This window comes from Macrobrachium rosenbergii, chromosome 6 (assembly GCF_040412425.1).
Source record: "Macrobrachium rosenbergii isolate ZJJX-2024 chromosome 6, ASM4041242v1, whole genome shotgun sequence".
NCBI lineage: Eukaryota > Metazoa > Arthropoda > Malacostraca > Decapoda > Palaemonidae > Macrobrachium > Macrobrachium rosenbergii.
The window spans coordinates 31,540,011-31,564,011 of NC_089746.1; the positions used below are offsets into that span (position 1 = coordinate 31,540,011).

Genomic DNA, 24,001 nt, shown 5'->3' on the forward strand with positions numbered 1-24,001 from the left:
TCGCCAAAATGTGGCACTAAAAATGTCACTGAGTACCATATTTTTCTTGAACGCCATGGAGGTAGCAACTGCCCTCACCTCGTGAGCGTTAACTCTCAACAACTTGAAGTTGAGTCATCACAACTAGAGTGTGCGTCCATAATGACGTCCCTAATGAAGAATGCCAGTGCATTCTTCGACATAGGTTTAACTGGTTGCCTCACAGAACACCATAAAACATCCAATGGACCACGAGTGTCCTGTGTTCTTTTAAGGTAGTACTTGAGAGCTCTAACTGGACATAGAACTCCCTCAGGTTCCTGTCCAATAAGGTCTGCTAAACCTTTAATTTCAAAGTGTCTAGGCCAAGGGTTAGAAGACCTATCATTCTTAGCCAAGAACTTAGGGCTTAAAGAATAGACAGCATTGTGTTCCTTGAAGCCCACATGACGGCCTCGAACTTCTCTCACTCTCTTCACGCGAGGAATGCCGTTTCGAGTAACATCCTTAAGAGATGCAGTGGTGGAGGCTCAAAAGGACTAAACATCAAAAACTTGAGCATTACGTCCAAGTTCCAAGCAGGGGAAATCAGCTGAGGAACCTTGGACGTCTTGAAAGAGCTCGTAAGATCGTGGAGGTCCTTATTGTCAGACAAAGCTAATCCTCTGTGTCTGAATACAATCGAAAGCATGCTCCGATAACACTTGATAGTCGGAACTGCTATATCGAATTTTTTCTCTTAAGTAAAGGAGAAAATCCACAACCTGGCTCACAGTGATAGAGGAAGAGGAAAAGTCCTTCTTTCTACACCAACCTTTGAAGGTTGCTCACTTCGCTAGATATATCCTTTAGATGAAGAACTTCTGGCTCTAGCGATGGCCCGTGCCACCTGGCCAGAAAAACCCCTTCGCTCTGACCAAGTTTCAATAGTCTGAAAGCAGTCAGGTTCAGAGCGGGAGATTCAAAGATATCTCGTGAAGTGGGTTTGTATGAGCAGGTCTGCTCTCATAGGAAGGGTCCTCGGAACGTCTACCAACCAGAAGAGAAACTCCGAGAACCAGTGGTTCGAAGGCCAAAACATGGGGATGAGAGTCATCCTCGTCCCTTGTGAGGCCGCGAACTTGCGTATGACTTCTCCCAGAATTTAGAACGGGGAAAAAGGCGTAAACATCTATTCCCGTTCAATCCCAGGGAAGAGCAACTATCGCAACTGCCCCAGGGTCGAGTACAGATGAGCTTTACAGAGGGAGCCTCGCTGTTCTTGAGGTCGTGAAAATATCCACAAGATGGCGACCCCAAAATTTCCAAAAATCTTGGCAAACCTCCTGATGAAGGGTCCATTCCTTCGGCAGGAGTTGATGGCACCAACAGAGCAGGTCTGCTCGAACATTTTCGACCTCTGCCACAAAACTTGTGAGAATCGAAATGTTGCGAGCATAGGCTCAAAGAATAATCTCTCTTGCAAGGCTGAACAGGGAACAAGTATTGTCCGAGTTTGCTAGAACTACACGATTGCAAACTTGGACCTCGAAGAATTGGCGAGCTAAAAGATAGCCGCCAAATCTTTGAAGTCGATGTGCCAGGACACCTGTTCCTCTCTCCAGGTTCCTAACACTTTCTCTCCTCTAGTGTTGCCCCCAACCTGTTGACGACCCGTCGGAAAAACAACACTAGGTTGGGGTTCAGAAGCTTGAGGGAGATCCTTTCTGCAATTCCGTTGGATCGAGCCACCACCACAGATCCTCTTTATATAAGGAAGAATTCTCAATTCCTCTTTCAAGTCTTCCTTGCTTTGTCAGTTCTCCAACAAAAAGAACTGAAGAGGCCTGAGATGCAGACTCCCAAGAAAACAAACTTCTCCAGCGAGGAAATGGTCCCCAGCAGACTCATTCCTTCCTTCACCTAGCATGTTTCCTTTTCCAAGAAGGCCGAAACTTTTTCGTACATAGAAGTTGCCGTTCTTGCGACGGAGACGCTATAAAAGCCGCTGAATAGATCTGAATTCCCAGACACAATGGACAGTGAGGGGATCAGCTGCGACTTCTCCACAGACCAGAAGTCCCAGGGACTTCACGAGTTGCAGAGTCAACTGAAGGTCCTCCAGATACCTTCGCTTCGACGACGCTTTCGAATCAACCAGTCGCCCAAGTAGAGTGAGATCCTGACGTGCGACAGATGCAACTGCATCGCAACGTTTTTCATGAGACGTGTAAACACCCTCGGAGCAAAATGTGACGTAACAGCATCTGGTGTTCCCAGGCGGTCAACCATCCAAGTACTGACCAGACCTAACGTTGCTTAACTTCGCTGATCGGACGAGAAGCGGTGTTTTCAACGTGGTATGGCCGTTGTGCAGAGTCCAAAGCAGAGAGCCCTGAACTGGTACGTCTAGTCCCCCAAGACAACCTGAGATACTTCACCGAACGTGGATGAATTGGGGCGTGAAGATAAGTATCTTGAGATCCAAAGATACCATCCAATCCCGGGATGAAGGGCTCCTAGTATTGACTGCGAGGTCTCCATCTTGAACTTTTCCTTCCGGACCAAGTTGTTCGACCCGTTGACGCCCAAGACGGGTCTCCAGCCTACTGAAAGTTTCGGGACTAGAAACAATCTGTAGTAAAATCCCCGGGAACACCGAGTCAATATCTGTTCCACTGCTCTCCGCTCGAACATCTGTTGAGCAGGTCAAACAATTTTCTGTTTGACAGGAAGGCAGTTGGGAAACAAAAAACAAAAGAGGAGACAGGAAGGGAATCAAGTAACCTCTCTCTAACAGTAGGAGGGACCAAACGTCTGCCCTCACTCTTTCCAGGCTTGTGCAAAATGAAGCCTGGTTGCAAAGGAGTCTGGAGATGGAGGGAGTCACTTGCTACCTCTCTTGAAGTGACATTCCTTCGGAAAAAAAAAAAAAAAAAAAAACTCTTTCTCGTGGTGCGGGTCTCGTGTTGCTTCCCATGGAAGCCCCTTTGTTATGCAAACATTTAGCTTTCGTTTACTTTTTGTATCTGAGATCGGTGCAAGCGTTATGAAGGAGATGCAGTTTGAATGTCGATAACTTTAGTTTTGAGAAAAACGATATTTTTTGCTTCTCTGTGTATTTATTTGCTTGCCGTTACACAGTTTGATGTTTTTATGACATAATGAAAAGCCAAAAAATAGACCTGCAAAGTAATATAACTTCGCTAAATGAAGCTAAATGAAGCGAGTGTCAAAACACGGCTGAGGTTGGCCAGCGCGACGTTTTACTTAGTCAAGCTCTGAGCTGCTACTGACTGACTGCCACTGACTGCCCTGCGGCATTCCTGTCTTTTCGCTGATGCGTACTATGTCCACAGGGTTGCCATAGATCGCATTAGATATTATTTCATAGCTAAAAGGAAATTACCACCGATATACTGACAATATCATTACATTATATGAAAAATGTAATTTGACTATGATAGGTTACTGTTTTGTTTATAACTTCTAACTGTGGCGAACTTTTAAATAAAACTTTCTGAGAAGATAGTCAGGATATGTATGATGCCATATATAAAATATCCCAGAAAATTTTATTTCCGATTTTTTCGTCAAACGCTCCCCTTAAGACAAAGACAACTGCGAGGGGTGGAGAGAGGAGCTGACGGTTGAAAAGTCTCAGGAAACAGATCCCTAAGAAAAAGCCAGAGTCTGATAATCAGAGGAAGAAGAAGACGAAAGAAGTTTCTCTTCATACAAAGGCTGTGACGAAAGAGGATGTTCTTCCGCAGCTGGTGGGTCTTGAGTGAGTGGTGAAAGTAGTTTCGATTCGCCGATACGTGGCGGGAACTCCCGCGAACGAAGAAGTCGTCAACTAGAGTACGTATAGTAAACATAAAAAATGTGGAACGCTTCACGATTAGCGTGTCATCCTTTGCGCAAGAGCCATGCTAATCTTCTCTGTATCGTTCCAATTAGTATATGTACTGCCGAAGCAAGTACTGGCTAAATTAAGAAGGACATCAAATGTTGGCGGGTAGTTGTGCGACATGATGAACAACTGGAGCGGTGTCAACACAAGACTTGAAGCTATACGGGCGGCGAAAGCGCGCGGAGCGTCATGGCGTGACGCGCGAGAGGCTCCGTGGCAAGTACTAGAAGAGAGTCACAGCGTGGCGCGCGGCGTCATGGCTAGGGCGCGCCCGGCGCCAAGGTGAGGAGCGCGTGAAGCGTGAGAAGCGCACGAAGAGCAAGACGCGCTCCTGGCGCGAGACAAGAGAAAAGGCCAAAACCTCAACTCGGGGAAGACGAATAGGAAGCCACTAAACACTCTCTAGAAGACAGACGCTCTGTATCGTTCCCGAAGCGGGAGACGAAGGTGAAAGTCTGTACCTCTTAACAGGCAGATTCGAATCTTGAAAGGTTCATGAGAGCATCCAGCTGTTGTTGCAAACCCAACAAAATCTTACGCGTTGGAGAAGCCACTCTCTCGGGAGAAGGGCTGAACCTGAGAGAAGGAAGGGGGCGAGAGACGTATGCTTCCTTCCACAGGGGAAGAAGCTCTAGCCCTTGCCTTAGCGACAGGGGGTCGAGTAGAGTGATCATTCGAAAAACACTTTATTCTCTTCTGCAGAGGAATATCCACGCAACTTTCGGGAAGAGTACAAACGTCAAGAGGAAGAGGACGTGAAGCGTCCTCTCCTCTAAGCTTCTCTTAAGAGGGCGAGAGTCCAACCGAGAGCTCCAACCCCGTGGCGGGAGGACGTGTCGGAGGACGAAGCAATCCTTCAGGATGCGTGCCTGAGCACGATCCCTGGCAGCCTGGGTAGCGTCATCAGGACCTGCCGAAGGGACGCCAGATCGGTGGGAAGCCCCGTAACCCTCATGCGGCTTCGACATGCCCCTCCCTGGTCCTGGGAGTTCGACAGAGGTCCAGGCCTAGAGGCATTATAGGGCCGATCTGACGCCCCCTCCACAACACTAGGGCACTAGCACTAACACTATGCGTTTGAATTGCATTCACTTTAGTTTCAAGAGCACGCATTGACTCCACACGAGAGCCAGGGAATTACCTTCTGCAGCAACAAACTACAGGGTTAGTAATAAATTACTACAGGGTTACTAGTAGGAGAAAACCTGACTGTCCAACTAAGGATGCACTCTAGGAGGAAGATTTCCTCAGCCTATCACGCTCCAATTTAAGCATATAGGCTTCATATTTCTTCCACTCACCCTCAGACAATCCCACACATTCATTACCGATTATCATAGAGCATTGAACACCCTTACATATCATACATAAAGAGTGAGGAACTATCAAAGTCTTGATAGCCTCACCTTACATTCACCAAGCTACAGACTCGATAGCTAGAGGTAAGACATCTTAATTATAAGAAAAGTCAAAAGCAAAATCAAAAACGGTCCACAAAGAGCGTATGCCAAGTCACAGATCCAGTCGAATACCAAAAAACAACCAAAATACTTAAGTGACAACAAATTTCGAAATCCAAAGGCGGAGGAACTGACAACAGGTGTTGACAGTCCGGCGACAGAGAAAATCTGAATAGAAAATGGGAATGGTTCCTGATACCCGCCTCCCAGCGGCGGGAATGGGTACTAACCACCTGACCGGCCACTGCGTGTGCCGCGAATTTGAAATTCTGTCGGACCTTCGGAGAATACAGCTATATATATATCTGGCAGGTAAGTCTCATGAACAAAACTGTGGATATGAACAATGTAAGGCAGTCCCCAGTTATCAGTGGGCTCAGTTATTGGCGATCCAGTTTTACAGCACTTGTCTAGCGACAAAAATCGGCAATTTTCGGCACCGAAAATCGCCGATTACTGCTTGTCAGCGCCGATAACTGGGTATTGGTGCCGATACATACCTAACAGAGGCGCCGATAACAGAAAATCGGTGATTTTCTATTCCGAAAATTGCCAATTTTCGTCGCTAGACAAGAGCCATAAAACCGGATTACTAATAACTGAGCCCGCCAATAACTGGAGACCAAGAATGACCGTAATATTAAAATAAAACAGTGATATAATTTCTAATATCGGAATTATCAATACTGCAACACACCACTGCTGCCTTTGCCTCCTAGAGGCTCTACACATTGGAAAGGAAGTCCTAGCCTTAACACCACACAAGAAACTTTCCTCCCCCAATGGTGGCACTCAGAATGCTGCCTGCAGGTACTCCTGAGCTGAATGAGCAGACCAATCAGGAGCTGCCTATATTTGCTGTGAGTGACACCCCGGTACCGCCACCCCCCCTTGTATAAAAATCAGTTCCACTAATTCTGCCATTCTTTTTAACAGAAAATATTATCATCATTATTATTACTGAGGCTTGCCTTTTCACTTATTTGTATTTAGCATTCTGTACTTGAATTTTGTAACTACCAAAGGTCTCTAGCTAAAAATTAATTGTATGCTACTGTTTTTATCATTGTTATCATTATTCTTATTTATTATTATTATTATTATCATTATTATTATTATATTGTCCTTCCACTTTCTTGAAATAGCACACAATGCACTGATTATTAAGGGCCGTGGTATGGCTTTTTTGAGGATCAAAGTACTGTACCCTTTTACAATAGTCATTCTTGCACTAACTTACACTAATTCTTATATTTCATTTGACTTAACTTACCTGCCTAAATTTCAAATTTCTGATAAAAAATATTCCTCCCTGAGTGCAATGAAATACATTATACCTAAATAACTTCATAATGAAAACTCTTTAGAGTTCTGTGTACCCATATATTTTTTCTGTGGTAACAAGGATAGTCTACATTGAGAAACACCACATAGCGATTTGCTCTTATCCAAGCATGATGAGTGAGTGTACCTTGCTCCTGGTTTCAGAATGGTTTTCAGTGGCCCCATCTCAGCCGTTTCTTGAACTGAAGTGGTTTTGAAACAATAGATATACTAGTATAAGATAAGAAATGACTTCATTACTAAAACTAACATCTTAATAAAAACTAAAAACTATATGAAAGTTTAGTCCTATAATTTTAAATATACATCTAAAAACAAATCTGAACATCAGCTTACCAGGTGCTCCTTTCCAGAATGCTTTTCCTCCCTCCTCTCTCCAGATTTTCCGTGCAGCATCAAATACACCACTGTAAGTCGTTTGCCCAGCTCGGGCAGCAACCTGAAGTCTAGTTTTGATTACATCAGCTGGGGTAGTCAATGATGCTGCTGGTACACCACCTAGAACATATAATCATCATTAGCATTTCACATCACCCTTTAACCTTTCTATTTAGGCACAAATCAATCAGTTCTGAAGGGCATGTATGTTACATTATGCAAGTGACTGACTTGTAGAATTACTTAACGTCCATGATATCAACAAGAGATACACTTCATTAGAACATTCAGTGCTATGCTAACAAACATACAGTTTACAACACTTCAACTTAAATACTTATAAAATGATGACAAAATGAGAATTTCATTCTTTGACACAAATTAGTCAACAATTCCAATGAGAGTTATTTCAAAATCAACTTTATAGGAATCACACATTACATTATTATTGCTTACCAATTGCACCAGCAAGCAAGAGGGTAGCCGGTGAATTGTAACCATTTTCATCAGCCAGGAATCGTTTTGAATGGGCATAAACTGGGAAATAGATGGCTGAAAATGGGATGTCTCTTAAGAAGCATGCACGAGCACCCTGTGGAATTATGAAAATCTAGCTGTAGATGGAGATCTTGGATGAAGAAATATGTAACATAGGCCAGACAATATTGCAAGAGTAATATAAATGATGTCTAGCTGAGCTACCTTCATTGCTACAGCAGTGACAGCTATTCACTGCTATAATAGTGACCACTCAGATAGATTATCACCCAAAGCATTAAACGTGGGGTTCACATTAAATTTGTCATGATCTAAACTCCACTAAAATTCATGTAACATCAACATGAAATGCACAAGCTTGCTGCTACATGCATCAAAAGGAACTAAATCATTAAATAATACTACATTCTCTGTTTATAAACCCTGAGGTTTCTCAGTCACAATGATATACCTCATGGAAAACAAAACTAATTATAAAACCTATAAAGGCACATAACAATCAGTTGCTAGTCAACAAAGCAACCTTGAACACGACTGTTAAAGGTGATACATTTATGGTCTGTATACTTCCAAAAGTGTCTTGTTGATTTTATGAATTATCATACTGACTTCCCCCTACCCCTTTTCACAGTCAACTTCTCTATGGAAAACTATAATACCAGGGATCTTAAAAATTCAGGAATATGTCTATCCTTACTCTCGATGGTTTAACTCAGCTGTTTATCATGTTTTATCTTGACAATTCATCAGTTTGTTGAAATAGGATGTCAGGGTCTAACAGGATTACGACAGCTGTTGAACATCCTTCTTCCAAAGCTGAAATTTTGTGGAGGGACATCAAAAATAGAGGGGCCAAAACAATTTGTCTGTAACTGGTAGACAATGCTATTACGTGAATAAGTAATTCCTTGTTATCAGATCTGCAAGGCTCCATTTGATATTTCTCTTCCTGATTAATATTTTCCTGCATTGCCTCTCTCCAAGTTCACTTTTCGTTCCCAAAAAGTAATAATCCTGACTAGGGTGAAAATTACAGGGAGTTTTCTCAGTTGTTGAAAAGAAGGCTGGGGTCTAGGCTCATAAGCATTTTAAGAATTCTTCTTCCCAGAAGTAAGTTGTAGAGGTAAGTAGAAATGATGCAATATAATGCTTGTTCCGTCTTTCCAGTGCCCTCTAAGGTTGCTGAAAATTTTGATTTGTAATTCCTTATACAGTGAAGGCACAGCAGTTTCCCTTTACCGGGTTACAGGTGGCATGAGGTCTTTCTACTGTCTTCAACACACTTTGCCTGAATTCCCATCTGGTGCATATCCTCATGTCCATTTTCCATGATCTGCTAGACCTTCCTATATATAATATATATATATATATATATATATATATATATATATATATATATATATATATATATATATATATATATATATATATATATATATATATATATATATATATATATATATATATATATATATATATATATATATATATATATATATGTATATATATATGTATATATATATATATATATATATATATATATATATATATATATATATATATATATATATATATATATATATATATATATATATATATATATATATATATATATATATATATATATATATATATATATATATATATATATATATATATATATATATATATATATATAATATATATATATATATATATATATATATATATATATATATATATATATATATTATATATATATATATATATATATATATATATATATATATATATATATATATATATATATATATATATATATATATATATATATATATATATTGTGTATTTTGTATCTCACCCATTTCTTATCACATTTCCAAATTATCCAGATTTTTATGATACCAGTTTATTTTCCAGCTGCTTGCCACCACATCTGTCAGCAACTTCCTCATCTGCAATACAATTTTTTGCTGCACTTCAACCATAAACCTTAATAATCTGATATTACACATCTTCAAAATATATATTTTTTTTATGTGGCCTTGTACCTCCTACAAAGAATACTTCAGGTCCTATGCAAAGGGCGCTCCCTCTCTCTCTCTCTCTCTCTCTCTCTCTCTCTCTCTCTCTCTCTCTCTCTCTCTCTCTCTCTCTCTCTCTCTCTGTATATTATATATATATATATATATAATGTCACAGTAAGAATATGAAACCAGGGATTTCATTAAATCCCTGAAATTTTTTAGGGAATTTGTGAAATTGCCCATTCACTTAGGGACATTTGATCCCAAGGGACTAGTACTAAACACAGCGAAACACATTTGATCCCCAAGGGCCTAGTACTAAACACAGTGAAACAGTGTAGATGAATCGCTGTTTTGCCATGTTTAGTACTAACCCCTTGGGGATCAAATGTCTCTAAGTAAACTGATGATTTCATGATGTCCCTGAAAACTGAAATCCTTAGTTTCACAGTCTTACTGTAACATATACAGTATACAGTATAATCTATTGGTCACTTTTTACCAGATATGTATATAATTGTAATAGCCACAATGCCCTCTTAACTTCTCGAATTCTTCACGCTTTTTGGATACACCTGTCATTACAAAGCCTTGGATCCAAATGCAAGATATATGAAGCAATTATGATGTCTGGTACTGAGAAACAAACCCGCATCCCATAATCACAATGTCACATTGCTGACTTGACCAGGAGAAGGATCAAAAGTTTACTGCTGCTCATACATACATAGTACCTGTCAAATTCAGATATATTTATTAGAGCTGGAATAGACCCATCTTCACCATCGTAGCCAAGAAGGCAACTGTTTTTATTGCTTTTTAGGCTGAAATATATACATATATATAGAATCTACTGATCATACCAGATACATATGTAATTGTAATAGCCACAATGCCCTCTTAACTTCTCGAATTCTTTGTGCTTTTTTGGATATGCTTGTTACTAAAAAGCCTTGGATCCAAGATCAATATATATGAAGCAATTATGATGTCCTGTAGTGGGATCCAAGCCTTTGTAGTGACAAGCACATCCAAAAAAGCACAAAGAATTCGAGAAGTTAAGAGGGCATTGTGGCTATTACAATTACATAAGAATCTGGTAAAAAGTGATCAGTAAATTCTATATATATATTTCAGCCTAAAAAGCAATAAAAACAAGTGCCCACTCAGCTACGAGGGTGAGGATGGGTCTATTCCAGCTCTAATAAATATCTCTGAATTCAACAGGTATATGTATGTATGAGCAGCAGTAGACTTTTAATCCTTCTCAAAGTCAGGTTGGCAACGTGACCTTGGTGTGATTATGGGCTGGGAGTTCATTTGGCTTAAAAGTATCAGTGTCACTTAAACATCATTTTATTTATTGCTTTTGAGTTACTGAGAAACATATGTCATGACTATGTTATAGAAGTTTCCCATATGTTCCCAAGATAGCAGAACTATTTTACCTCTTCTAAAACCTAGCCATCTAACAAAACAAGGTTCTTCAATTCCTCCTCTTCCACCATTTGTTTCTGATGCATTTAAGTACTATCTCTTATTTTATGTATATTATACAATCCTGAGTTTCTCTTATGACACTACCCTTAACATTTGTTACACATTACTCAATTCCCACACTTTTCCCATAGCAGCCATATGGCTACTTTCTTTACTACTTTTTGCCTTTGCTCCTTTCTTCTCACCATTATCTTTGTCTTGCTTATGATGATTTTCAGACTTGTTCTTTCCATTCCACTCTTCCCACCTTTTTTCCTCATATTCTGCTGTTAGCACAAGGTCACCTGTATTTAGCATCTCCTAGGTGCCTCCTTATCTGCAATCCTTTGTAACATCCACATCCATCACTTGCATGTTACACAACAAAGGGCCCAGATTTGATCCGTGATGGGCACCAACATTTATTTCAGTCTTCTGATAAAACTGCCACTGTCTTGACTCCAGATCTTGTGTTCTGGTATAGTAGATCTTGTGTTCTGGTATAGTAAGATAATAAAAAAACTTATTGAATTTTTCCAGTAAACTCTTCCTATACAATGCCCATTTATTTGTTTGTTTTGTTGTCTCGTAAAATATCTTCTCAAGAACCACAAACATGTGGTATAATCAACTCTTTGCATTGCAGTTTTCTTGTATCAGCTTCAAGAACACCTCTGTTGTTGACCTCTGGCAGAAATCCAAATGATCAATTTTCAACATTTTTCTGAGCCTTTCATCTAGCACCACTCATATTGTCATAGCATGCTCAGCAATACTATTCCTCTATAATTTTTACAGTGCAGTGCAATCCCATTTCATCTGGGTACCATTACAGTAAAACTTTTTCCAATCTTCTCTTCTTATCTCTTCCTTAGCCAGGTTTTGATTTATTCTAGTGTGCTCAATGATGACTGGGTCTCCTGCTGCTTGTATGAAACTGATTGTTCCTCCTGGTGGTTCAGAAGCTTTTACATTCTAAGCTTTCTAAAACCCTTTTAATGCCTCTGTTGTTATATTATGTTTCCTTTATCACGCCAACTTTTCAAAATACTTCTTCAGTCATTCCAGTATTTCTTTCTCTTCAACTTTAATTTCTCTATTTTCATATTACATCTTTTTCATCTTTCCTCGCCCATTTCGCTATCGTAATACTTTCTCGCGTCCCTCTGTTGTGGTGAGATTCTGCTTCCAACCCCTCTTCTTTAATCTTTCTACCTTCCTTAAACCATTTCTCCTCTTCTTGTATTCATCTTTATTCTTTTCATGGCCTGTCTTATGCTAGAGCTTCAAGGCTTTCTTCTTCTCATAAAATGCCCTTTGTAGATACTGATTCCACCAATATGTATTTTTCTATCCCTTCCCCAGTGTTCCAGTGTACTCCTCTGTATTTTCTATGCCTTCTTTCAGAAGTTTCCTACAGCCACTTTTTGTTGCTATATTTGCTGACTTTTTCTTGATAATCCCCTCTGACTTATTGATTTTTTAGTTCTGCTGCTTATTCTTTTATGTACCTCTCTTCTTATACCCTCATATCCCTCACTACCAAATCAGCTTGCATCATCCTAGGTTGAGTTAAGCAAACCTCGCCAGGTAAAACAGCAAAAATCCTTGTCGTGGAGGGCATCTGTATTTCACATCACAATAAATAAATCTGTTTTTCACCTTCTCCACTCTTGTCTATTATCAGCTTCTCTCGTTCTACGCTTCTTAATTTAATTATGCTGAGCAACTTCAATCCTTGGCGTTAGCTTAATTCCAGTACTGTTATTTTCATGAATTCTTTCTCCAAACTAAAGCTCATAATCTTGTCCTAGAACATCTGTCAAAGCATCTGATAATCTTTCCTAAATTTTTTTTTCTCCCAGTCTACAATTTTTTTTTTTCCTCCAGTCTTTCTGATTTTGATAAGTAAACAACTACCACATGCTTTACCTTTTGCATCTTTTCATCTTTATAAAAATAGAAAAGTAAAAAAGTTTAAGAAGACTTTCTAATGAAAAATGCATAAATATCTCTACCAACTAAGTTCCTTTTGGTGTACACAGCAAATCCACTTGCTACCATGAGTCTGTCACCTCAATTTCCTCCTATGAATATGTGACAGCTCAAATTTCCTGACATTCATACACAACAAGAATGTACAGCCATGGTAAGAAGTGAGGCAACATGACTGCATAGGATTTAGTTCAAAATGCACTAACTGGCAATTAACATGCTGCATATTCATCTCTTATTTCAACATGAAAACACGATTTTCTTAAAATAAGGCCATAATATGTTTCATAAGAGCGAAGTACGTCATATACATCAAAACTGTAAGAAAATATTACATCTAGCCAAATTTCAGAAAAACAGTGACAAAACATTTCCAAAACTTTCATTCATCCAGCGCCGATGCCTTCGACAAAGAAGTCCTCACCAAACCTAAGTTCAAATATTAAATTCACATTACTGTAATTGCATTGCAACCATACAATTCTAAATAGTCCTATTTGATTATTTTTACCTCTCGACACTGAAAAAAAGATAAAGAAATAAATATGAAAGTGTTACTGTAGCTAAAACGCATCAATTGATATCAACAGGTGGGTGTAGCCTGTATGACACAATCATTTGAGTGGCGGCAATATGAGCCACCTGGAACATAGGTCTACAACGAGAAAAGACAATGAAATGATCTTGAAAATATTTATTCAATATCTATTATAGTAATATTTATATTTTCATAAAAGATAAAATTGTTATATTTCTTTATATAAAAAATAATGGTTTACTAGCAAACATTCACCTTTGCAGTTACACTTTGGTTAAAGCCAAGGTTTTGTTCCTAGGCCTAGGTGTGTTAGTTTTCTTTGATTGCTAAATAAACATTACTGTACTCTTAATATTCACATTTCAATAATGACAATTTGTAGCGGGGAAGCATATTAAGTTATCTGCATATTCTCGCACTTCAGGTTTCCTCATGAATCAATTATACATACCAAATTCAAGCATAAGGACTTTTAACAAAATGAAATTCTTCATTAGTTTAAAAAAAATCTGTTGTGCAGAACTTAAATCAATAACTATCTTTTGGATATGATTTGAAGAATCACCATCTTTTATTATTCAAAGAATGGGTAGTCTCTCAAAATAAATCCTTTAGTAAACTGTATTGCACTCAGAAGCCCTAGATTTTTTTATTAGGCCTATATGTACATCATTAGTGCAAAATATGGGCAGTTTGAACATAGCCAAGATTCCAAATTTCTAAGAAAGTTATCTGTAATTCATATTTCTACTTCAAAAATTTTTTTAGGAATGTTGAGCCTACTAGGTCTACAGTATTGTTAAAGTTGTAGAGGTAATTACGATGACCACTTCTTTTAGCAAGTTATGCGAGTTGGTTTGGCAGCACTGCCAACCTTGCCACACTATGCTTTGAGCTTAGCAGCGCATACAAAATTATAAGTATATTCTATTTATTTCACGTAATTACGAATGATATCAGGGAATAAAAAATATCATATCTATTAATCCATAGACAAAATAATGTTAGCTGTGAATTCACAAACCTTGTATAATCCAAGAAATCCAAGTTCCTTTATTACATTTACTGCAGATATCTTCTGTCCAGCAGACGCAATCTCACCAGCCACTTGTAAGCGAATTTTGACAATCTCTAGTGGATTAGTGAATACAACCTGAGAAGCACCAGCCTAAAAATAAAGAAAATTTTGTATGCACACAGTTATTCTTTGTTTTACATATGAATATTGTCAAGTCCTATTTTACAGTATGAAATGACATTAAGTTATTAGTTGTCAAAATACCACCTGGGAAGGGAGAGTTTGTTCATTTATTTCCCTTGGATTTAATGCTTTCAGTGGAAAGCATAGTAAAAAAATGCGAGGAAATCAATAATAACAGAGGTCACAGTGGCTAGTGAAAATACATGTTCAAGGTAAATGTGACCTGTACTTTTTACATATAAAGTTTTTTTTTTAAAACTGAAACTGTTTTCCTTAACAGGGGGTGTGTTAAAAAATGTGAGACAAAGGTCACAGTCAAATTCATACTTAGAAGCTAATTCCTGGATGAGCCCACTGTTCAGAAAACATCCCAAATATTACCCAAACCTTGTACCAAAACAGGGCTAATCTTCAGAAAATATCCCAACCATTATCCAACTCTTGCACTTGCACTAAAACAGAGGGCTAATATTCTAAAATTTTAAACCCCTCTCCACTGCAGAGTCATTCACTTCTCTCATCCACACACTCCAGAGCTTCCTCATTAGGGAAACTCTTCATCTCCAATACCCATTCCAATCCATCTAATCAGTGCTTTCTCCTCCTCCTCACAAAGTTTCAATATTATACACTCAAGGCCAACCTAACATCCTGAATCCTTTTCATATGACTAAGTCATCTTAAAATGCTATGACCCATCCTTTCAACCATGCTAACATTTATACAACTTCCAATTTCTTGTATTTCCATTTCCCCATTTCACTTATACCAAGTTTCAGCCTATTTCCTTCCATTTGCATTCAACACTGGCAATACATTTTCAAAAAGAGTTGGCTCGATCATCCCATAAATTCCACATTGGCATCAATAAACACTCCAACCCCAGGAGTCTCTTCCAAATCTTTTGCACGCTTCCTGTTACCTTCCTTCTTCACCGTTTACAAACTGTAAATGCGCTGTTCTAAAACAGAGACATAGAGCATTTCAGAACGAAGAGAAAGTGAGAGAATAAAGTTTTTAAAAAGAGGTTGAGAAGACTTCTAATAATAGATCGGTGGAATGGAGGAGAGAGTCACACACTCCTCTATTCTTATGTCAACCATTTATTTCTTTTTTTAAGGGTAATTTATTAAGCTAACTTTTAAATGAAAAAACAGTAACTGATTACAAGTTAGTTTAATATTGAATTTCCATCTTTTGATATCTAACGTAAGACTCTCTCTCTCTCTCTCTGTAATAATTCATAAATAATTTAACTTGATATTTCAAGTAAGGACTCTCTCTCTCTCTCTCTCTCTCTCTCTCTCTCTCCATAATAATTGATAAATAATTGCACTCTCTTAACCCTTAAACGCCGAGCCTCTATTTACAAAAATGTCTCCTGTATGCCGGCGGCGTTCGGGAGTTAGCGCCGAAGCGGTAATATATGTTATATATATCCATTATATATTATAAAAGTATGCAATCAAGCTCTGGATTTTACTACATTTCATCACTGCAGCTGAAAGCTGCCTCTTGGCTTGATATGAATACCGTTAGGTGGCAGCACCATCGTTTGTAAGCGTGCAGACAACGTTGGTGATGTACAATTCTTTAGCATATTCTATAACTTGAAGTTTGTAGCGAATAGTGTAACTTTGCCTCTTGCTTCCCGTATCCATATTTGCAGGAGTAAAATCCAATAAATAAAAATGTTTCCTATGTAACGGCTCGAGTCTCGTCAGCAACTGAACAAAGCCATGTTATTATTCTTAAAAGAGAATGCTAGCACGAGTTACCAAGTATCAACTCAACGAAGCCTTGTTATTATACCTAAAGAGAATGGTAGCAGGAATTGTCAACCACCAATTGATCGAAGCCATGTTGTTATGCGTAAAGAGAATGTTGGCAGGAATTGCCAACTACCAACTGAACGAAGCCTTGTTATCCGTAAAGCTCTCGAGATAATCACCAATAGGTGGCAGCACACGTACTGTAAGTCTGTAAATGTGGAATGCGGCGATCCGCTGTAGACGACAATAATGATATTAACACGTTTTAATGAAAATATCGATAATAACAACGTAGATATTGATTATAATACTAGCAGTAGTAATTGCAGTGATGGTAAGTGTGATAATGATAAATAATTATTATAAACTTTGGTTTTTAATAGGTTATTAGGATAACACCAAATGTTAGGCTAGGCTACAACATCTACGTGACGTTTCATGTATAATTTCGGCCAAAATTCTTAAATTTTGAGCCTACATTATTACATTGAGGGGATTTTTTACATAGGATATAGGGGATTTTTTAGGCTATATATATATATATATATATATATATATATATATATATATATATATATATATATAAATTATATGCATTCACACATCATGTAACATTTTTTATGGCAAGTGTAATATTTCCAGAATCTTAGTAAACCACTAGTGCTGGGACAAGAGTGGAGTAACGAAAATCAACCAGGTATTTGACAATATTTGCTGTCTCTAAGACCTGCCTGATGATGTCCATCTTCCAGGCTTCTGGATCTGGCTGGGGAGAACAATAACTCTGGCAGTTTATTGTCCTGGGATTTTGTGAATAGACTGATGAGTGGAGTCGGCTATAACTGCCAAAAAGGCTTTGCAAACATGTTCATCAACCTTTCTGGAAGAAGATCTTGGAACATCATACCTAAGGTATCAACAACCCTGTTCTGGGTTCTTGAAATGACCCTGGTCACAGGATTTCTAATGCTAACTCAAGCAGAAACTCGGAATGAGCACCTCCTCAGTTCATCTAGTGTGAAATGCTCGTTGTGTTGTCAGATATGACTTCAATTGTCCATCCTTCCAATGATGTCCTGAATCTCAGTAAACTATGATTGCTGGAGCAAGAGGGGAGCAATGAAAATCAACCAAGTATTTGACAATATTTGCTACTTCTACAAGACCTGGCTCCTGGATCTGGCTAGAAAGAACAATAACTCTGGCAGTTTATTGTCCTGGGATGTTGTGAACATACTGATAAGTGGAGTCTGCTATTACTTTCACAAAAGCACTGCAAACATGATCATCAACCTTTCTGAAAGAACTTGAAACATCATACCTAAGGTGTCAGCAACCATGTTCTGGGCTTCTGAAGTGACCATGGCCATGAAATATCTATTCCCAACTCATGCACCAACTCGGAATAAGCACCTCCTTGGTTTGTCTATTATGACATACTCATCGAGTTGTCAGATATGACTTCAACTGTCCAGCCGTCCAATGATGTCTTGAATACCTGGGACCTAGATAAAACAGCCCAAGCTCTAAGAAGTAGATGTGTGGAAAGCGTTACTCTGAAACCAAGTGTCCCTTACTTGGTGGTTTAGGACATGGACACCCCCAGCCCAAAGTTGATGCCTATGAGAATTTCCAGATTTGGAGGAACCAGTGGAACTCTCTGCTATAGATGGTAAACCACCAAGTAAGGGACACTTGGTTTCAGAGTAACACTTTCCAACAACACATCATTTGTCACAGGGAAATCCTTGGCCAACTACAATGCCCTCCGAGAATCGGAGAGCTGAAGCTGAAGGGATTGAACCCTGATGCAGCTACATGGCACTAGCTTTTACAGAGATAATAAAGGCCTTATCAGGAACTGATGGTGACATAGAAACTATGAAATGGTCAATGCCAATTTACAAAGTCTGTCCTTACAATCCCAGTTACTTCCCTTTCACTGTCAATTACCACCCAAAGTAAGTTACGTTTATAGGAAGGGTCAGATTGGATTTTCCCCAGTTTGTTTGTATTCCCAAAGGTTAACAGAGCCAAAATTCTTGGAAAATCTTGTTGTACATCGACAGCCCAAAGGAGAGGATGTAAAATTAGTAGACGCTCCCTTCCCACATGAACTGCAGGAGCTTCCTTGAGGACTGTTGTATGGGAATGTGGCAATTCAATGAAAACCATAAAGTCTTACCTCCATACTGACCTACAGTACATGTGGACTCCACCATCTCCAACTTGAAAAAAGTCAATAAATTAACTTCCTGAGCTGTATGAGGACTACAATTGATTTCCAGCATATAGATACCTTTGGGAATACAGAGAGACTAGAAACCCAGCAACTCACTCCATGATCAACCTGAATTTTACAGTGACTTCCTGAAACCTCTCGCTGCTGGAGGAAAAGGTGTCAAGGCAATATCCACTGTGAAGGTAACTGATGACCTAGGGTTCCCTACCTATATACCCCCAAGCACTCAAGTGTTTCTAGAAACAAGGACTCACCAAGGGATACAATGTCTGAAGGGAAGAGGAGTCTCACCTATGCTTTCTTCCTCTACCTGGTAACTTGCTTGGTGTTTGGCCTTCACAGCTGAGTCTAAAGGGTGAACACAAACACTTCAACTGGAACAACTTCTGAGGAGCGTGTGATGAATGATGGCATTGCAAAGTGAACTGCCTTGGACATTGGGTGATATAAAGCTTCTGATGGTATGGCGGCCTGCAAGCTGAAACAGAATTCAAGGTGGGTGTCAAGGCCAGGGAAGTTACCCACATTAAAAAAAGCTGGCCTGGTAGCTGTGAATGTCAGTTTCTCTTCACATTCCTTAACCAGAGGCTGCATGAAAAGAAAAGGATCCTATAGTTTGGCTATGTAGATATCCATAGGAGACAGAAGGTTTTCGAGGTCCATGGAATCAGTAGCCCTCTTCATAAGCAGGATGTTTGTCAGGAGATACAGTGTGAATGGAATATGGAGAATGGAGGCCTCGGTAGTGACCTCCAGAGATTTGGCATTTTCCACACAAGATTCCTGGTATCACGACAGATCCATTCCTGCCATTCACAAGGGCAGACCCTGCTCTGCAAAACCCCTCTTATGAATTCACCTCCGCACACAACTTAAAGCCAGTGTGTCCTTGGTGAAGGAGAAGAGCCCTAATAGGAGGATTGTAACTGCAACCTGTGCCTTGACCTCCACGTTAAGTAACATGTCCTTGATGGCTTTTGCCATGGGCAAACCATAAACATGAACAGAAGATTCTTCATCATCCTAGCAAAATTCTGTAACTGAAGCCCCCTAACAATGCTCTGAAGGACCAAGACTAAAAATACCACTAATGCAGTCCATCATTTCAGGAAAGGAGAACTCGTCTGGAAGAGTACAAAGATTCTTAACCATTTCTGCATTAGATCTTCCACCAAAAGCCCTCTGTCCCAAGATGAGTTTCACTTTGTCCATTTGGAAGGGTACACAGAATACTGGACGAGAAATATTCTGAAGGTTAAAGAGCACTGAGTGATGAATCAATGGCCAACACTAACTCTTCCTGTATGGTTCCCTGCACAGCAGAAAACACCTGTTATTGTAGGTGATCTAGGAAGGCAAAGCACACAGATTTCTCTGATATATTGGTGCTAATGACTGGAGGAACAGGGGGAGACACTAAGAAAGGCGGAGGCAGGACTACAAAATTGTAAGCTTGAAGGAAACTACTGGGGAAACAGCAGATGCAGAAGGCATGGATGAAACATCCCATTCAGAAGTCAGAGGGTACAAGAAGCAACCGCAGCACGTGATAGGTGTGTAATTTCTACAAGCAGGTCAGCAAGCAAAGCATCACGAAAAGTTTAACAGGCAAGAGAGTTTAGTTCCATCTTTTTCTCAACAAAAACAGGATACACTTTATGAAAGAAGTCCATAAAGTTGTTCTTTTAACAGATGACACAAGAGATGGAAACATGGATGCATGCCTAGCAAATGGAGATATCTGAAGGAACATCCACAGAAGGCTTCAGGTATGATGTTTATGCAACCTCTTCAGGGTGAAGTTGCACCAATGATCCACTGACCAGTCAATGCATGTCTCACACATCAACTGAGGAGAATACAGTGACTGACACAGGAAGAACACGGATGATGAATATCAACAGTGCAAAGTAAAAAAGAACAGGTCTAAATAGTGTAAGCATTCTCCAGCCTTCATTCATTTAAGCAATGTTTATAGTTACAAAGAAAATTACATGTGGCTATGCACAAATCATATAATAATCATAAAAAATCACAATATTGACAAATTAAGAAAAATCACAAAGTACTGTAACTGAGAGCCGCCACAAGGTAAAAGGTTACCAGGCCAAAGGAAATAAAGTTCCTAAAACTTCGAAATAAAAACAAAACCGAATAGAGTAAGAATTACCCATGGAAAACTAGACGCTCCTCTTCTTACGGACAAGTTACATTCCGATCGGGTGTTAATATCTTGATTTGTTCACAAGTCCAACTTGACATATGCAAAGTCAATACGTACAGTACTATTTATGTTTCTTTATACTAAAAACAATCCTAGTACTGTACTGTATTTTACTAACATGAATGATATATAAAATGTAAATATGTTCTAAATTGTGATGATAGTAGTACAATTTATAGAACCCTTTACTAATACAAATATATAAAACCTAAATACAATAAGTACTAAATTGTTATGATAATAGTACAATTTATAGAATACTTTACTAATACAGATAACACATAAAACCTAAATACATTGTGAAAATTATGATAATAATACAGTAAAGTGCAGTTGTTTTTCTTACCTTTGAAACTGGTGTTGTAGGCTTGATGCGATGGATAATGAAAGGAGGAGAGGCAGTGTGGAATTATAGGGGTGGTGGGCCATCAACATCAATGTCTTCTTTGGGAAGGATTTCTTTGGCATTACTTTCTTCTGCATCACTTTCTTTAGGAAGGATTGCTTCGGCAAGGATTTCTTCAGCATCACTTTCTTCTTCAATTCATAGGCTGTTGAGGTTGAAGGCACTGGTTTAAAGAATTTATCTAAGGAAGTTTGCACTGTTTGTCTTTTCTTTCCATAGCATATGATACAATAACACTGGATATCATCGCTGATGGTTGTTGCTACTTTTGGGAATCTCTCAACATTTGGGTCCTGATTCTCAAAAATAGTCAAAGCTTTTTCTATAAGAGAAAACCCCTCGGCCATCAATTTTGTTGCAGACTTCTTTAAAGGGACAAGTTCTTCTTCTTCATCTTCATCTGTTCCTTGCATTTCTTCCAGTTCCATTAAATCCTCATTTATCAACTCCTCTGAATGACTCTCAATTAGCTCTTCAGAGTCCTCTTCCCCAAAGTCAAGCTGTAACTTTTCACTTATGTCAACGAGACTATTAATGATTCCCTTTGCCTCCTCTTCTTGATTAAATCCCTTGAAATTGTTAACAAACTGATGGCATAAAGCATTCCATGCCCCATTCATGTTTATGTCACTCACCTCACACTATGCAGCATGAATATTCATTGTACAATTGTAAATATTGTAACCCTTCCAGAAGTCACATAAGGTCATACCTGGGTCATTTATCTCCTTCAATGCTTGCCAGTATGTACGGCAAGTGTAATATTTCTTGAAATTTGCTATTACACCTTGGTCCATTGGCTGAATGAGTGGAGTGAAGTTGTGTTAGGGGGTAAATAAACAATTTCAACATCTGAACAGAAATCATCTAAGTGTGGTGGGTGACCAGGGGCATTATCCAAAATTAAGGGAATCTTAAAAGGAATCCCATTCTTGCAGGGTACAGCTTGACTTCAGGAACATAGTAATGAAAAAGCCAGTCTTCAAATACACCAAGAGTAACCCAGCCTTTGTTACTGGACATCCAGATTATGGGTAGAGACTCTTCTTGTGATATATTTCAGTGCCCGTGGATTTGCTGTGCAATATACAGGGAGAGGTATTAGCTTTGAGCCTCCCAATGCGTTGCCACCCAGCAGTAAAGTTTGCCTATCCTTCACTGTCTTAAATCCTGGCATCGTCTTCTCTTCACGGCTGATGTACACTTTTTCCGACATTTTTTTCCAGAAAAGGCCTGTCTCGTCAATATTAAAAATTTGCTGAGGGGTATAACCTTTCTTATCAATTCCTTCACTATCTCAGGAAATTTTTTGGTTGCTTCTTTGTCAGCACTTGCTAACATACCAGTAACAGACATGTGATGCAAGTTAGCATGTTTTTTGAAACAAAGAAACCATCCATGACTTGCAGCAAGTGTTTCATCTTTGGCACTTTCACCAGCCTTAGCCTTCAAGTCATCAAAAAGGCTTTTAGCCTTTTCCTGAATCAGCATGAGGCTAAGCGGTAAACATCTTTGTCTCTGGTGTTCCATCCAGATACCCACAAGTTTTTACATTTCTTCTACCACCCTCCCCCTTCTCTTACTTATAATTGTTGACTGCATTGGCACAGCACTTTTTATGATTTCCATAATTCTATCTTTGTTCTTAAAAATTGTGCCGATAATCGAGCAATTCATATTACAATGGCGTACTGCCTTAACCATGTTTTCATCATTTTCTTATTTCTTTCTAATGGCCGCTTTGTTTCCACTGAGATAGCTTGCCGCTTATTAACAGTGCCACTACCTTCACTTGATTTATGCTTGCTATTAACCATAATAGATAAAGGATGGGCTAATTTCACAATAAAATCACAAGAATTACTCGGAGCACAAGAGATCATGTCTTAGCACTTGCATAGGCTTGGGAGTCTGGGATGGCGCACTGGCATATTGGCGTCAGCTACGGTGCTGTTCGGCGTGGTAGCAGCAGAAATTGTAACTAAGCAAAGGTGTGCAATACAAAATTTGGACTTACAGGGTAGTGGACGGAGCGCTCTGAACAGATTTTAATTTACGATCATGGCTGTTTGTATCTCTGACAGTTCATAAGTAAAGGAGAGTCTGTACGTACTGTATTGTCCATCCCATCACAAAACTACAAGATACCCCAACCCTGCAGGAAAAACTAAAAACAGACTGAACTGAGTGATACAGTACATGGCAATTAGCATCATGAAAAAATGCTAAAAATACCTGAATATCATAATAAAAAGGAAACCTCACAGTAACCCACAGTTTAGAAAAGAAACACTGATAAAAAATGACAATAACAATGACAGAACAATGAATGAAAAATGCAGCTGCTAGAAAGGACAATGAAGATGACTGAGAGCAGTTACAGAGAAGGTAAGAGTAATGTAGGTAGCTTAGGTAGGACTCGTCATGCACAGCATGGAGCCCCTCTCAATCCTGACAGCGTATTTCCTTGTCTACAAAAGTATGGCAATAAAATGATTAATGAAAGTGCTGAAAAATGTGAGAAGAGAAAATTAAATGTCTTCTGATATTAAAAACTGAGGCTAAGGATTTGGTATCTGAAAGAAAC

General features: G+C 38.9%; 1 protein-coding gene and 2 non-coding genes across 5 annotated transcripts in view; all 3 read right to left on the minus strand.

The window, feature by feature from the left end:
• aralar1 (calcium-binding mitochondrial carrier protein aralar1) overlaps window positions 1-24,001 on the minus strand; it is a 335,053-nt gene that overhangs the window by 71,049 nt on the left and 240,003 nt on the right. For all 3 annotated transcript variants that reach the window (XM_067105476.1, XM_067105478.1, XM_067105477.1), the window contains 3 exons: window positions 14,594-14,737; window positions 7,510-7,645; window positions 7,012-7,173 (listed from right to left, as the gene is read on the minus strand). In XM_067105476.1, coding sequence (XP_066961577.1) covers window positions 7,012-7,173; window positions 7,510-7,645; window positions 14,594-14,737 — 442 coding nt within the window. The remainder of the gene's footprint in view (window positions 1-7,011; window positions 7,174-7,509; window positions 7,646-14,593; window positions 14,738-24,001) is intronic.
• Window positions 2,214-2,332, minus strand: LOC136839866 (5S ribosomal RNA). The gene has a single exon (XR_010853472.1). It is a non-coding gene; the product is annotated as a 5S ribosomal RNA (ribosomal RNA).
• On the minus strand, window positions 3,838-3,942 carry LOC136839870 (U6 spliceosomal RNA). The gene has a single exon (XR_010853476.1). It is a non-coding gene; the product is annotated as a U6 spliceosomal RNA (small nuclear RNA).